General features: G+C 43.7%; 1 protein-coding gene and 1 long non-coding RNA gene across 2 annotated transcripts in view; one reads left to right on the forward strand and one right to left on the reverse strand.

Annotated features, from left to right (window-relative positions):
• Positions 1–7648, reverse strand: part of ETNK1 (ethanolamine kinase 1) — a 29394-nt gene extending 21746 nt beyond the window's left edge. Inside the window, exon 1 of the mRNA XM_039698229.1 lies at positions 7347–7648. Coding sequence (XP_039554163.1) covers positions 7347–7502 — 156 coding nt within the window. The 5' untranslated portion in view covers positions 7503–7648. The remainder of the gene's footprint in view (positions 1–7346) is intronic.
• Positions 7649–10180: 2532 nt separating this feature from the next.
• On the forward strand, positions 10181–15946 carry LOC120497134. The gene is made up of 3 exons (XR_005626437.1): positions 10181–10216; positions 13784–13902; positions 15424–15946. It is a non-coding gene; the product is annotated as an uncharacterized LOC120497134 (long non-coding RNA).
• Positions 15947–16238: the final 292 nt, after the last annotated feature.

Raw genomic sequence — 16238 nt, forward strand, 5'->3', positions numbered from 1 at the left:
TTAAAAAGTATGAAGTTCACTTTGCAGAAGTCATTCACATTGAGCTGCTCAAGTCAAAAAGTCTCTTACCTGCCATACTTAGATAAAAACTTCCAAAAAGTAGTTTAAAGAAAAAAAAAAGTACAATGAAAAAGACAGAGCTCTAAGGTAATCAGAAAGTGATACTACAAAAAAATATGCTAACAATGCTGATGCAAAGAAACAGTAAGAATTTGAGTTGTTATGCTGTTGTACAGAAACTCCTGGGCACATTTCACCTTCTGTCATAGGTCTATTATCCCCTTAAAACAAGTTTCATTAGCACTAATAAAAAGAAATCTGCAACAAGGAAATTGGACTCCCTCAACTGTTAATTTAGGAACTCTACTGATTAGCATCTATTTGTAACATGCTGCTACAAATAATTATTTATACCCAGGAGCATTTTAGCCCTTGCTTCTTAAAAAGGCAGAAGGGTTCACTTACTTTTCTAATAACATTATTCAAAGTAGACAATTTCCATATTCCATCATAAGACAACACCTAGTGTTTACTACCACCAGTAAAAGAACATAATAGTCACTTCACTCTTTTATTCAGAATGCCTTTACCATTTAAAGAATCAGCTTAGAAGGCCTTGCCCAAAACATAACCTGAAATGAAGCAGAGCAACACAGGAGTTCTATAGCAAAAACATCAGCTGAGCATGAAAAGCAGAGAACAAACTGACAATGTGCATAAGATGATCAGTGAAGCATCAAGGCCATGTGGAAGAAGATGGAAGAATCTACAGAATGCAATGAAAGTAGAAAATTCTAAGAACAAATAAAAATATTTATTTACAGAGACAATAGAGGTTAAGAACACAATGCAACACAGAAAAAAACTCCAGCAGCAAGGTTCTGACATGCCTGCAATTCACAAACGTTAATTACTGTTATATGTGCTTATCACAGCTTAATACAGACTTCCACATGAGGTGATCCAAAGGTAAAACTAAACGCAGAAACATTTCTGGAAATTATATTTATACTGCCCACAATCAGATCTAGCTTGAATCCAAGGCTTTCTAGAAAAAAAGAAACTCTTTAATGAAATGCAGACTTAAGGTGAGAAAGCCACAAATAAGCTTCAGCTACTCAAGTCTCAGAGAGGAGCACATGGTACAAGCAAGACATGAAGCACCTTTGAGACAGCTTACCCTAAAAGCACTGCTATTAGGTTATTGGATTCCTGGAAAGGGCATATGATGCATCTTCCATCTAATAAGCAGGTGTTCCATGAAAAGCTCCTCTCTAATCCCTTTGTTCCAAGTGTTCAGAAGAATGACAAAAATGAGTATGAAATTGCAATCACACGTAACAAGAACAAACAGACAGAAACAAAAATGTCATGGGGCAAAGTAGAAAGTACTTATGACTCAGAAGGGCTGACTTTTCCCTTCTGGACTGAGTTATGACATCCACAGGAAACAGTACTGCAATGCCATAAAAACACAACAGTGATGTGAAACTGCAGAATAAACAAGCAGGAATTCCCCAGATTCTGCTGCTGAACTCAGACTGACTTTAAGATCTCCAGAAAGGAAAATACTTCAATAACATGCTTCTTCAATGCTCACAAACCTTAACTTTGTATTGTACATCTGAGTTGATGCTTTCTCTGGAAAAGTATAGTCTACACAGACACATCCACAGGTATACAGGTCAAGAGCTGAACTCCTGGAAACAAGGCTAGTTATTTTTCTCTCTCTTAGCTACTGTAGCTGCCTTTCTGCAGCTATTCATAAAAGAAGGACAAAGTACAACTGCTGGAAAATGCCTTGGGTAAATTCTCACATGACCAGCCTCATTCAGAGGTCTCCAGGCTCTGCAGCCACATCCTCCAGGTCATTTCACCCAGCAGGTGGAAGTCACTGTCTGCAGGATTTAGGGGGTCAGATGATCAGGAGCGAGACCATTTGGTGTTAAAAATACCAAAAAAGCAGGAAGCAAGCAGGTCTGCAGCACTGCTCTGTGCCAGGCTCAGCCAGAGGCTGAGCTCCAGCTCCTGCGGAGCTCCTGGGGTGCGTGCAGGACAGCAGCACAGACAGCAGTGCCTGCAGCACACGGAGCTGCTGTAACCTTCACACGGCTCCTCAGGGCCACAAACACACACCCTTCAGCTGCAAGGTGGGGGGGTTGGTTTGGGTTGAGGGCTGGTTTTGATTGGAATGAGTGACAATATGTGAAAGTTTTTGGTGCGGTTTTTCTTTTGGTGGCGGGGGGAGGAGTTTGGTGGGTTTTTTTGTTTTTTGGTTTTTTTTTAATGCCAGGAAAAAAAAGAAAAGGAAGTTACTTATTTTTCAACTTTTTTTTTCTGAAGAATATTCCTCTACCTAAAAACAGTCAATGCCAGAAAAAAAAAAAGAAAAGGAAGTTATTTATTTTTCAACTTTTTTTCCTGAAGAATATTCCTCTACCTAAAAACAGTCAACATCAGATAACTAGTTAACATTTTGAAATTGATTAATTGGCTTTACAAATTTTGTGATGCTGATTAAAACAGCTACAGATTTTTAAATAATAATAGTAAAAAAAAACCTAATAGGAAAGGGAGCTAACACTTTATTCTAAATCCAAGAACTAATTTGCTGTTCCTCCCCCAGAAGAGTTTGACGTGAAATGCCCGGGGGCTGGGGAGGGAGGGGCAGAGGGACAGGAACTAAAATGTCTTGCACTATTCCTTTCCAATGCTACAAGCCTGCAGCACAAGTTATGTCCCTTTACAGGGACTCCTCCAAGCTGTGCCTGAACAAACACTGATTCCCTGTAACCACAGCCTCAGCCATCAACAAGCACCCCTCTACCCTGCACAGCTGAACTACATCAGGCACACACGGCACATCACTGACATGAAATGCCACTGCAGTGTCTGCCCCACACAGACACCACACAAACCTTCAGAAACAGGGGATCGAGACTGTCAAGCTTCATCAGAAGCTTCCACAGTCTGGAGAAACCAACGCAGCCTCCAGGGACATCCAATCCTGCTGGCATTTCCCCCTGACTGTGACACTGCGTTCAAGGCACACCTCAAATTACAGTTTTTCCACAAAACATCAGTAATGCAGCCCAGACTCAGCCCCAACTTTTCTATTCTTCTCCTCACTCATCACTTCTCCATTTGGAGCCATCAGCACTTCTCTGTGGAGTCAGCCCTTCCTCTTTATGTGGCAACTGCTTTCTCTCTGCTGAAGTGGGTGATGTGCCAAAACCAGCGGAGCAATAAACATCTCACTTGAAAAATGTTAACAGCACCGAGATACAAAATAAAGTCAGTTTCCTTTGTTTCCCAGACACTAACATTTTCAATTACTTCAATGCTTTTAAACCCACGCTCAGTCTGTTTAAATCAACTAAAAAATATTCTAACAAGTTCAGAACTCTGAACCAAATGACAGTTTGTTATAAAAAGAATATCATGATCAACACAAGCAAATAAATTAGATCAGCAGCCAGAAAATACTGCCTGAAGAAAAGCCACTGAGTGCAAGTCAGGATGAAAAATCAAAAAAAAAAAGACAAATGCTCATCTGGTAAACATAGAAGTAGGTGGGTGGTTGTTCCACTGGTGAAAGTACAATTTTTTATAAGCCTTGGGTCCATCCCATTCACATTTTGTAGCTGCAGGAACAAATCTTTGCAAATTACAAAGTGTTGCAGTAGTAAAATCATGCAAAGTGTTGATAAGTGCAAAGACACATAAATCTAGGAGAAAAAAAAAAAAAAAAAAAAAACCAAAAAAACCACATCAAAGTGTTGATAAGTGCAAAGACACAAATCTAGGAGAAAAAAACCAAACAAAACCAAAAAACCCACAGTACTAAAAAACAAGGAAGGTCCAAATATTTCACAGAATTAAAAAAAAAGCTAATTAATCCAACTTATTTGGAAATGATAGTTGCTTGCAGGATTAGCATGGGGAGGTTATGGAGTGTCTTTATGAAAAATTTAATCCCCTTTGCAAAACAGATTCTTTCCACCTCTCCTCAGGTTTCATCCAGGACAGCAGCACTGTTTGCCAGCCTAACACATTTATGATTTTAGATCTTTGAATGATTCCTCAAAAAATTTTTTTCCCACATATATCATCCTGGTCTACCCAAAGAATGGCATAAATTAACACTATTGGTATTAAGCTTTTTCACCAATAATGACATGCAGCCTTTATTCTCAGTACTAAATACTATTTCAGAACGGTAAGAAATACTGATGGTTTTTCCTGCACTGTAACATTACACTGCAGAGAATAAATTGTGTATTATCCTACTGAATCCTTCTCTGCCACCAGACTTACAAGAGGCACACAGCCATGGGATAAAAGAATCCTGAATCAGCACTACTGAAGTGGTAACTAATTCTCCCATACTGTAAGCAAACATTGATCTTCCTTGAATCTCCACAAAAGAGAAAAGTAAGGAATTTGTAAGGCAGGCAACAAAATCCAATCTGTGAGTGTATTTTTACGTAGGAAGAGTAATACCTCCTTAAAAGAGTAAAGAGTTAAAACAATTAAGTTTTTCTATTTCATTAAGGATCATGCAGAATATAAAAACTGGAATACCCACTGCCAAAATTCAGGCAGTTTACAAAACTCAGAAGTCCTGTTTTGAGCTAAAAGAGCATTTTAAAGTGAAATTTCTTTGAAAACCCATTTCTCATGTTCACAACAGCCAGTTTCTGAATTTAGCAAGCAGTGAGTTTCTCAGCAGAAGTCTGGGAGAGATATCCAAAGATTCCTTCCAACCAGAACTTTGCTTCCAACTCAACATTGCTTTTACAAAAAAACAGCCATTCCAGAACCAAAAGTGTGTACTGCAAAAAGCAGAGAAAGCAAACCTCAAAGTTCAGGAGTTAGAAAATCAAGCACCCCATTCTATAGAGTTCCTAGGACATTTTCAGCTGACAGCTGCACAAAGTACACAAAGATGAGCGTATAGGCAGAAAAATTCTGCTTCTCCCTAGCAATGTGGGATAACTTGAGCATTTGTACTGCCCTGTAGGGACAAAATTCACCTGTAGCTTCATATAAAGGAGATACATTACAGTATAGCTGCTTCCATTTCAAAAAGTAATAGGTGATGCTACTGATGTTATAGCCTTACTGACAAATAACACAATAAAAATTCAAATCTTCAGTGCTTAAATTATTCTATTTTCATCTCCCATCCTACATTATTGTTTTATGCTATGGTGCAAAAAAAAATTTAAATGTTAAAATATATTCCTGATTTCAGGTACTTATAAATCTCAGGGAAAGCAAGGATTAAGCATTAACCTACACTAGCTACAGTTCCAAAGTGGTTTAGCTGACTAAACAAATTAACACATAACAGTACATTTTTGCAAGACAAGTTAATTAACTTTTTCAAATCAAACTCTGGACTCTTCAACTGCTTACTAAGTGTTCTGACCCAAGAATTACTAAGAGCAAAGGTAGCAAATGGCAGAGTTCACCAGAAGAAGCAGCAGTTCATTAAACCTATCCTTGTCCTATCATTAAACCTATTCTTTGTCCGCTTGGCTGTTTCAGATTAGTCAGGCACACTTTCCATGCAGCACAGGAGTCCCACCCTCATCTCCCTGCTAAACACACCCATCTACAGGGAGGACTCCAGAGCAGCATCCTCCTGCTCAGCGGCAGAAAGAGGCAGCACCTTTGTGCATTCTGCAGGCACACCAGGAATCCATCTGCACTGCTGCTGGAGCCTGCCCCAAGCCACAGCACTCCTGCTTGCTACACGCTCACCGCAGCCCCAGCACCAGCCAGAGTGTTAAAAGTAAAAGGCCACTGAAGGGCCCTGTGAATGGAATGCTCTTCCACTGTTCTAAAGGAAAAGTTGTGTTCTTAAAGCAACTTGGTAAAACGAAACTCAAGACATCCTTTCGACAGAAACCGCTAACCACAGACAGTGAGCTCCTACTTCACTTCCCGTGTGACCGGTCAACAGAGACCCTGCTCCCCACCAATGGCACTGCTGTTTTTTATTCTGTTAATTGTTTCCTGCAAAGGGAGTGGCAGAAGGAGGCAACATATTTCTTCCAGAAGCTACTACCACTTTTTCCAAAGGATAAAGTCATCCCTGCTTAACAAGATAATGTTTTGGTTTCGTTTCTCAACAATCCCAAATGAAAGACACATAAATTTTTTGCTGAGACCTGCAGTCATCAGACAACCATAAAAATAAAACTATTTATAACTTTATGTAGCCCTGCAAGGTGCAGCAAGTTGCATTATGTTTTTGGACCACTTCCAACTCAAGATATTCCATGAACTTTAACAAGCTCGTTTACCTTTACACGTTGTAAAGCTATTTTCATTGCACCTCGAAATATTGGGACTGTGCATAACTTATGGCCACTGCCTCAAACACATTATTTAGAAAAAGCTCATTAGCTTTATTTCCATGCCAATGGGACTGCCACGTGTCAAGTTCCATTTTTCTTTCCAGACATCAGAACATTTCAGTCAAATTACATGCCATTACCTCAACGTGCTCAGCTTTCCTATACAAATTAGTTCAGCAGCCCTCCGAAGAGGAACTCCATTGAAATGAGACACCTCCGCGTAATAACAGCTACTGAGTAGCACAGCTGAGCATATAACAAAATGCTCAACTAACCACAGGCTGAACCGCTACTTCAGCCAGGCAAACTGGCTAGAGTTTTTAAGCCCGGGGGCCATGTTAAGCATATTCTAGAAGCACAAAAGCAGCCCATCCTCCGGCAGATGACTCGTCAGAAGTCCGAGTGCCCGCTCACCTAGAGAGCGGCAGGCAGCAGCGGTGCTTCTGCCGGGAGCAGCGAGCACGGGCCCTGGCGGGGCTGCTGCAAACGGAACCCAGCCCGGCTGCGAACACCAGACAGACATGCATTACGGCTTTTATTGCGGGAAGCACCCGAGCAGGCTGCACCACGGCCTGCTCCGGCAGCCCCGCTGCACCAACACGCCCCGCCGGCCGCACACGGCGCGGGGGACGCCGGCAGCGCCTCCCGTCCCCTCCTCACGGGAGCGGCTCCCGCTCCCTCCCTCGGCCCGGCTCCGGAGCTCCGGCGGGGAGGGCACGGCAGGCGGAGGACGGAAGGAGGGAGGGAAGGAAGGAGGCAGCCGGGGATGCTGCGCGCCGCCCCGCCCCGCCGCCGGGCCGCCCAGCAAATGGGGCTCCGCGCAGGGGGCTGCGGCGGCGAGCGGGGGAAGGAGGGAGGGGAGGAAACAAGGCGGCAGCTCCCCCGCACAATGGCCGCCCGCCCTCGCCCCCGCTGCTCCCCGCCCGGCCGGCCCGGGCTGCCGCAGCCCCGCGCGAAGGGGCCCGCGGACCCCCGTACCTGCAGCGTCACCTCCTCGGGTCTCCAGTGCGGGCGCAGCCGGCGCAGGAGCTGCAGGGCGCCCTGGCGGTAGCCGGGCCCCTCCCGCTCGCTGACCGTGATGTCCAGCTTGGGCACCTCCGGCGAGCCAGGCGGGACGTGGATGTAGTTGGACATGACAGCGGGCAGGACGCGGCGAGACACGAGGACACGAGAGTAGGCGGCCCTCGCTGGTGCTCCCTCCGCGGCGGAGCCGGCTACTGACGGGGAAATTTCCACTTGGGCTCCCGATAAAGCGGCTCCACCTCCCCGGCTGCAGCGCGGAGCAGCCTGGGAGAGCGGGAGGAGCCGGAGCCGGGCGGAGCCTGCCCGTCCCTTCAGGCACCGCCCGTCCCCTCCGGAGCCAGCCCGTCCCCTCAGGCACCGCCCGTCCCCTCCCGAGCCCCGCTGTCCCCTCAGGCGCCCGCCCGTCCCCTCCCGAGCCCCGCTGTCCCCTCAGGTACTGCCCGTCCCCTCCCGAGCCCCGCTGTCCCCTCAGGCACCGCCCGTCCCCTCCGGAGCCCCGCTGTCCCCTCAGGCCCCGCCCGTCCCCTGCGGAGCCCCGCTGTCCCCTCGATCACCCAGCCCAGGAGGGCATTCACCGAATGTGCCCGGGGCTGCTGCGGGACAGCGGCCGTGAAGGAACGCGGGCAGCTCCCGGCCCTCGCCGGGCTCGGAGTTGCGTGCTGCGGTTGATTTTTTGTCTTTAGTTTGGTCCCGGCTTTCGGGACCCTTCGCCGCGCCTCCCCTCAGGGCGCGCACCTGCCTTGAGCCGCTCCCTGCACACAGCAGCTACGTTCTTTAATTTTTCCCCTCACTTATTTTGTGCTGGGAATATTGTTGCCTTGAAGTTATTTTCGGCGGGGGGAAAAAAGGAGAAGAAAAACCACATCTTTTTTAGAAATATTTTGATGCTCCCCCTAATAGTCCTACGAGTACCTGCCTCCTTTCATATTCTGTGCTTTTCCCACCGACCAAGGTGTTCTTCTGTAAGAACTAAATTGAGTTAGACGAAGACACAAGAACTAGGTAAACAGTGGTCAAGCTGTCCCCTGGAGAGCTGTTACTCTGAAACAGACCCAGGTCAGGGCATCTTTAATCTCAGTATTCTTTTCCATCTAAACTTTGATTCAGACCAAGTATTTAAAATCTTCAGAGCCACGAATCTGTCTGGGAGAGCTCAAAAAAAAATTTTTTTTTATTTTTTTCCTTCTGCTGTATTTTAAATTAAAATTTTATGTTTATGGGTTTATGTTATTAGTGTTTGTTATTCTACATTAATAGGATTTTTCTATCAAGCATTGAAGGGGAAAGAACATCGGGGTCTGAATCAAATTTCAAATGCCAGAAAATTTCACCCATTTCTTCCATTAGCCCATTTCACTTTTCCTTCTTTGAAAGTAAGGATATTTTCAATTCAAATGCCTTGAAAAATAGTTTCCTTTTAAGACACTCACCTTCATACAGTGTTTAGCCCTATAAGTCAATATTGCCATAGAGGCATGATATCACTCTACCAGATCAAGCATGTGATTCATAGGGCCTCTCTTCTGCTTAGGCAGTTTGGTAGATGATAAACTAAGATTTATTTATAGATTAAGGCCAAAGAGATATTTTGTTGAAATGAAAAGGTTGAATGCTCCAGCTTCCAAATGTTAATTTCAACAAGAACTGGCCTAAACAGAGATTCCATCTTTCAAGTGCTGAGAATAATAAATACACCCACCAGAATGTTTCAGTTATTAACTCTGAGAAGCCTTGTGAATTTACCCAAGTCTGATTAGATTTCCATACACTGTATTTTTAACATAGAAGCTGGAGCAGTTATGGTGCTTAGATTGTTTGGGAATGATGAGAGCTGAACTTCTGTATACTAAATATTTACATAGGACATGAAAGAACCTTGAATGTTTAGGCAGTGGCACTCCCATCTTTCTGGTCATGGGATAACACATCCTTTTGGCTTGTCCTCATGGGGCATTGGCAATTCTTAATTCCTAGGTTTTTATTTTTAAAAATTCCTTATTTTCTTAATTCCTGTTATTTTAATCAATAAAGTTATAGTTAGCTACTCACCTGGTTTCCTTCCCTTTTAACCTTTTATTTCCCACAAATATCTGCTGTGTCCAGATCAAACCCCCAAAAAAGTGTTTTCTCTTAATGCTTGGTACGTTTGCAGGTACACCACACCAAACCAACTCATTCCAAGGCTGCTCAGAGAATGTTCACTGCAGGGAACTGAAGAAAACAGGATGTTTTGCTTCTCTCCCAGGCCTGTGCTCTACCAGTCCGACCTGCTTATCCTCCTTGTTCTGCCACTCTCTTTTCCCTTTTCTGCTATTCAGGAACCAGGTTGTGCCATTTAATTTATTCCTACACTTTTCACCTGGTCTTTATGTCAGTGCTGGATGCTTTATAAATGCTTGAAAAAAAAAGAAAAGGCATAAAGAGCAACGTCAGGATCAGAACCAGTTTTAACTTCCCAGGTGCAGTTCACCTGGCTGCTTTCCAGAGCCAGTAATTCAGTAATTGCTTCAGAAGGACACATTGCATAAATGTGACTAGAAATAGGACCCCTTCTAGCCATAATTAATTTTAATGGCCTTTTGCATAGTAGTGTTTCAAAATGCTTTTTATTGTCCTAATCTCACAAGTAAAAAACTGAGTCATCAGAAGGTTTAAATCTGCCATTAGACCAGACAGTGGGCTTGGACACAATTTTCTGACTTCCAGTCCTGTCCTTTGATCACAGGATTTCTTCAGTGCATTCAAGCATATCATTTCTGTTCATTGTCTCACATGTATTATTTGTGTCAGGATGAATCACATCTCCGTACACAGGATATAAAACTGTAAGTCAGCTCTTACATATTTACTTATTTATTTATTTTATTAATTTTTTAAATGCCTGGTGGCTTAGCATCCACCCAGCAGCATCCAACAGCATCCTAGCAACAACTCTTGACACACAAAGTTGATCATTCTGTCATGCTTATTGTATTCTGTAAACAGATTTTGTTTTAATCTCGGGGAAGATGAGTTTGAAATAGTTTATTTTATAAAAATCTTGACAGTTTAGAAATTTCTTAAAGATGGATACTGCTTGGTATGTTGTTGAAATGGTAAAAAGTCCTCTCTGCTGCAAGTTGCTTGACACAATAATAGGTTATAGCTTTTTAAAGTGTATTTTGAAAGATATATGAGACAGAGTAAAAAGCTCAGGGCTCATTGCAGTTTCCCAGCTTGATTTTCCATAGGCTCCCAGGTGTCACTCATGTGACAGTTCCACATGAGAACCTAGTGCCTGACCACCTAAGCCCTTTTTCCAGCATGGGAGTGCTGTGGTGCACAATGTGATGTGTTACAGGAGCTCCTCCAGCTGCTCGGGGTTTCACAGGGAAGTCTCAGAAGCTTCTGGAGGAAGCCTGGACATCTGTGAATGGCCTTGGTTACCCCCCGGGCCTCTCAGTGGGTTCCCTCTGTGCTGTCATGAGCTGTGTGTGAGCAGTGACCCAGTCACACCCTGCTGGAAACCTCAGCAAACTCACTAGCCCCTGGGCCAGGCCTGCCAATTCAACTCAACTCCAGCCAGAGGCAAACCTGATAAAACCTGCCCAGCTCACAGGAACAAAGACATGCTTGCACTTAAGCAGGTGCTAAATCAAAACAAGCAGCTTAGAAAGGAATTCTGCAGTTTCTCAGTTTTCTGCATGCTGTATGTTTGTTTGGGCTATTTATAAAGCAATATAGCCACTGAGTTAAAAGAAAGAAGAAAAATATCTTCATTTTAGTTACACTACTCAGAAAATACCTGTACCAAAAATAAGGGCTTAAACAAAGCAACACAAAATCATAATTAAGGCCAGTGCCTGTATTCATTTTAATAGATTAAGCTGTATTTGAAAAGTAGTTACAAGTTGACTGATCCTTGACTAAACTTGAACTCTACATGTGTCCAATGATTTACCCTATCCTGGTGTTTTTCTCAAGGGCAACAAGTACACATAATGCGTAAGTACCCAAAAAGAGTCTACTTCAGCGGATTTAAAATCTCCTGCAACAATACAGGAGGAGGAGTTGAATGACTTTTGTACTTTCTAGAAATGTATGCTTTTCTAACATTTTATTGGCTAACCAAACATCCTCCTACAACGGAAAGTTATAAACACCAGCAATTTAAAACACAGTCTGTGAAAAGGACAATATCAACTATGCATTTAAATGTCATGCAAGCTGTAAAAGAAGCCTAGAATAGTTTTACCTCTTTCTAAGGTACTATCAGAATGTCATTGTGTGTTCTCTAGTGAAATCTCTAAATCCATTTTACAGTATAGAGGGGGGCAGAGAGGAGATGGCTGAACTAAATTAAAACAATTAAAAACTGTGTAGGGGATTGTCTTGAGGGACCGAGAGCGTGGTTATCACACGTAAGTGACTGCCACTTTAATTCAGCCTGACTCAGTGAGAAGGGAGAGAGAAACCCCACGGACTGCCGGAGGGGCGGATCTCGGGTGCTGGTGACCAGAGCCCAGCTGGAAGCCTGTAGCTTGGTGTCCCCAAGGGCCAGCCTTGCTCAGCTCACTCCAGTGACCTGGGTGACCATCAGCACGACTGCTGATGACACGAAGCGGGGAGGAGTGGCTGATCCCCCTGGCAGCCGAGCTGTCTGTCTGTAAACCCTGGACAGCTGGGCACAGCAGAGCTCCACAGGGGCAGATGGGGTCCCTGCAGCGGGGGAAGAGCCCCAGCACCAGCACAGGCTGGGGATGGCCTGCTGGAAAGCAGCTCTGCAGGGAGCACCAGGGAATCCTGGGGACCAGAGGCTGTCGTGAGCCAGCACTGTGTCCCTGTGCCCAGGAGGGCCAGTGGCATCCCGGGGTGCAGTGAGCAGTGCCAGAAGGTCAAGGGGGCTTCTGTCCTCCTCCTTTCCCCAGCCTTAGTGAGGCACCTCTGGAGGGCTGTGACCAGTTCTGGGCCCCCCAGGACCAGAAGGGCTAGGAATGCTTGAGACAGCCCAGTGCAGGGCTGTGGAGACCATGGGGGTCTGGAGCTCCAAAGAAGGGCTGGGAGAGCTGGAGAAGGGATGGCTCAGAGGGGACATCACCAGTGCTTCTCGAGGGCAGAACGTGCTGCTGCTCTGTGACAGGGAAAGGGGCAGTGGGCACAAACAAACACAGGCAGATCCGTCTGAAGAAAAGGGAAAACTTTACTTTGAAGGTGACAGGGCACTGGACAGGCTGCCCAGAGAGACCATGGGGTGTCCTTCTCTGGAGATACTCAAAACTCACCTGGACCTGATCCTGTACAACCTGCTCCAGGTGAGGAGAGAGGCTGGACCAGAGGATCTCCAGAGGTGCCTTCCAACCCCAGCCATTTTGTGATTCTGTGAAAGGCACAGAAGGGTGTCAAAGAGGGCAGATGAGAGACAGAAGGGAAAGAGCGGGCAATTGTTGCGATTCTGTGTTAATGAGAGAAGAAATTACTAATCTGGTTTATGTGTCTTCCTCACACAAACACCATTCCCAGCAACTTTCTTGGTAGTTTCAAGAAGTCAAGGACTAAACAAACCAGAAATTATGCCAAAGTTGCACTGCATTCTTGTGCTTATGACCAGCTCCTTTCCATTAAATTGACAGATGACCAGGAGGAGTCTGGGCCAGCACCACAACATCCTTTCCATAAGCATTCCAACTTGTGTGCTGAGGCCTGTGTGTCCAGCAGACTCCAAGCTGGATGCTCTTTTGGTGCCCCTGTGTGCAACTTCTCTCTAAGTCTTGCTCCCAACCTTGTTCAAAGCCCATTCCTACAAAATTAAGGTTAATGTGACCAGATTTTGTGTCTGCCCTCCATTAATGGTTCAAGAAGGAGCAACTTTAGAATTTCACTAGGTCATTAAATACCAAGGATAGTTTCAAATCCTATAATTGGGAATTACTGTACAGGTGAAGCCTAAAATGTGTAGGTCATCATCTCAGGGTGCTTTTGAAAGCCCTACAGATTGTTATTATTGTTTCCAGGATTATTTCATTATTCACCTTAGAGATTTCATTTGCTCCCATGGCATTGGTTCTCAGGGGGCTGGCAAAAGGAGTATCGTGGGCACAAGAGAAGAACAGCTCAGAGCAGCCTGATATTTAATCATAGGTTGTAAATATCTTTTACAGACTTGTCTGTTTGCAACTGTCGCTAAGCATAGAAAATTACTAAATTAGTCAGCTTCATTTATGTTTTCCTTAAGGGAGATCTTGGAACATTAGTTACATTACATTTCAGGTTTGAGGACAACAAAGCTATGTATTCCTCTTGGAAAAGTAAAAGAGTATTTTGATAGAGAATAAATAAAATATAACAAATTTATTGCAACTATACCAAAGGTCAAGGGGCAAATTTTGCCTAATTCTCCATCTTCTCTTCCACAGGGCTCCGGAGTTCTACAGCCACAGGAAGCGCAGAGACTGCAGGGGAGGAGAATTGCTTCCCTGGCTCCTGCAGCTTGGACATCAGCATGAAGCAATCAGGAGGGTAATCAAGGAGAAAGGTATACAAGAATTGCCACAAGAACATTGTGTCTTACTAGGAGTACCCAGTGCTAGCGTAATTCAGAGTTTAAGTTTCCTCAAAACATCTTGAAAGAAAACAAGTCTCACTGCAGTGTGAGCCAACACAGAATCTTTACTGGCTTTCCTGGATTCTGGTCCTTGCTCCTCTTCCCGTAAAATGTTTTGGACTGTGTAGCAGATCCAGCTCTGCAGTCTGCACTTGAAGATGTGGCGCACTCACAAGGTTTGTGGTTTTGTGAATCCACCGAGCTTTTAACATGTGAAAAGAAAAGAATATTCATTCCGGCTCCCCCCAGGCCTCCCCCTTCCCCCACGCACCGGAGGTGTGGAGCCGTGCCTCCGATTCTTTCTGGCTCTCTGGAATTTTGCATTTCTGTGTCAGCTGGGCCTCCCTGCCCGCGCTCCGCGGAGGCTGAACACACCCAGAGCACAGAAAGTCTTGTGCAAGCAGCTGCAGCGTTCTGCTTCTCTGTGATCCATGTGTCTGTGCCTTCAGGGTTGTTCAGATAGTTCCCTTTTTATCTAGATTGGAAGTTTCTAAGTGAGGAGAATTTTTGTTTAGAAGATACTGATTTCCCCGGTATTTGTTACAATTGGCTGTATTTCGAGTATGTCAGGCGCTTAGTCAGCTGTTCCTGCAACTGAGACTTGTTTTTCTTCTTTTTTTCCCTTTCATCCAGTGGAAAAAGTTTCCTGCTGTTCTCCCTACTGATATTTGATATCCTATCTCCAACTGATGTACATATTTAACTTTTAAAGAACAGCATGTCAGCTAGCTCTGCTAATTAAGACTCTTTCTGGTTTTGTATTGTTTGGTTTTCTTTTGTTGTTTTGGGGTTGGTTTTTTTTGTTTTCACTGAAAGATTATTTTGGAGGTATTACTTCTCAGAGGAATGATTTTTTTCTAATCCAGCCCCCTCTTCTTAGCAATAAGAATTTTAAAAAATCACTTGCTCATGCTTGGTAGCAATGTATTTATTTAATCTTCAGCATTAAAGGAATGCTTACAGGGAGCAAAGCAGCCAGTCAGCAGCTTTTTGGAATGTCTGCTACAAGTCATTATAATGCAAAAAAGTAGGGAACTTGAGAGATTTGCTTTTAGTTTCTCTGGAAGTGTTTTACATTCTAACAGCATTCCTGATAATAATCTTTCCTCCTCTTTTTTTTTCCTTTTCTTTCTTTCTTTCTTTCTTTCTTTCTTTCTTTCTTTCTTTCTTTCTTTCTTTCTTTCTTTCTTTCTTTCTTTCTTTCTTTCTTTCTTTCTTTCTTTCTTTCTTTCTTTCTTTCTTTCTTTCTTTCTTTCTTTCTTTCTTTCTTTCTTTCTTTCTTTCTTTCTTTCTTTCTTTCTTTCTTTCTTTCTTTCTTTCTTTCTTTCTTTCTTTCTTTCTTTCTTTCTTTCTTTCTTTCTTTCTTTCTTTCTTTCTTTCTTTCTTTCTTTCTTTCTTTCTTTCTTTCTTTCTTTCTTTCTTTCTCCTTCTTCTTCTTTTTTTTTTTTTCAGGAAATAATCTTTCTGGCCCCACCAGCAACTACTTACAGTGGAAAGCAACAGCGGGAAGCCATTAATAGGTGGTTGTTGATGGTGTTATCAAAATGTATTAGTAAGAGAAAGGCTAAAAGCTGTCCACTGATCTTTTTATGATGACTCTATGACAAAAAAGCTTCCAAACCATTCAGAGAACACTGAACTCCCTACCTACCTTTACAGGTATTTCTTTCCCACTGTCTTTGGGAGCAGGAAGCTCCAAGTGGTAAAAACCCCAAGTACACAAAAGCAGGAGTACTGAAGGAATGTTAGAAGGGCAGAGTGACTGATGCTGTCATCTGATGGATTCATTGCCCAGATTGATGCGTTTATATAAAAACCTGCAGTGCTGTTCACAGACCCTCAGTGGTGCACCAGTGGAATTCGTGAGATAGCAGCTGGGACAATCACTTCCAGTTCAATAAATCTTTGTTTTCCTTTGCTTTGCTAAGTTGCAAAAAGTCATTGGTTCAAGGTCAATTTCTGTGTGCTTCTTAAAGTGTCCCAAACCAGCTCTGACACAGCCTCAATCACATCTTCCTTACAAGGCAGCACCACAGGGTGATGAAGGAAGTAGAACAAACCCAAATATCTGAACTTTCAGCATCTACTTTTTTTGAAAAATTACCTTTAAAATCTCCTTGACGAAATTCAGGTCACAGCTTATTGCTTGTTCACCTTCTGCCAGTCAGGGATTTACATTTCCTCCACCAAGAAGGAAAACCTTTCTATCACCAAAGTTGATGCCATAACCTAAACCTGTGGCCAAAGCTATTTTCCCTATAATAACA

Source organism: Passer montanus, unplaced genomic scaffold (genome assembly GCF_014805655.1).
Source record: "Passer montanus isolate IOZ18808 unplaced genomic scaffold, ASM1480565v1 scaffold122, whole genome shotgun sequence".
Lineage (NCBI taxonomy): Eukaryota > Metazoa > Chordata > Aves > Passeriformes > Passeridae > Passer > Passer montanus.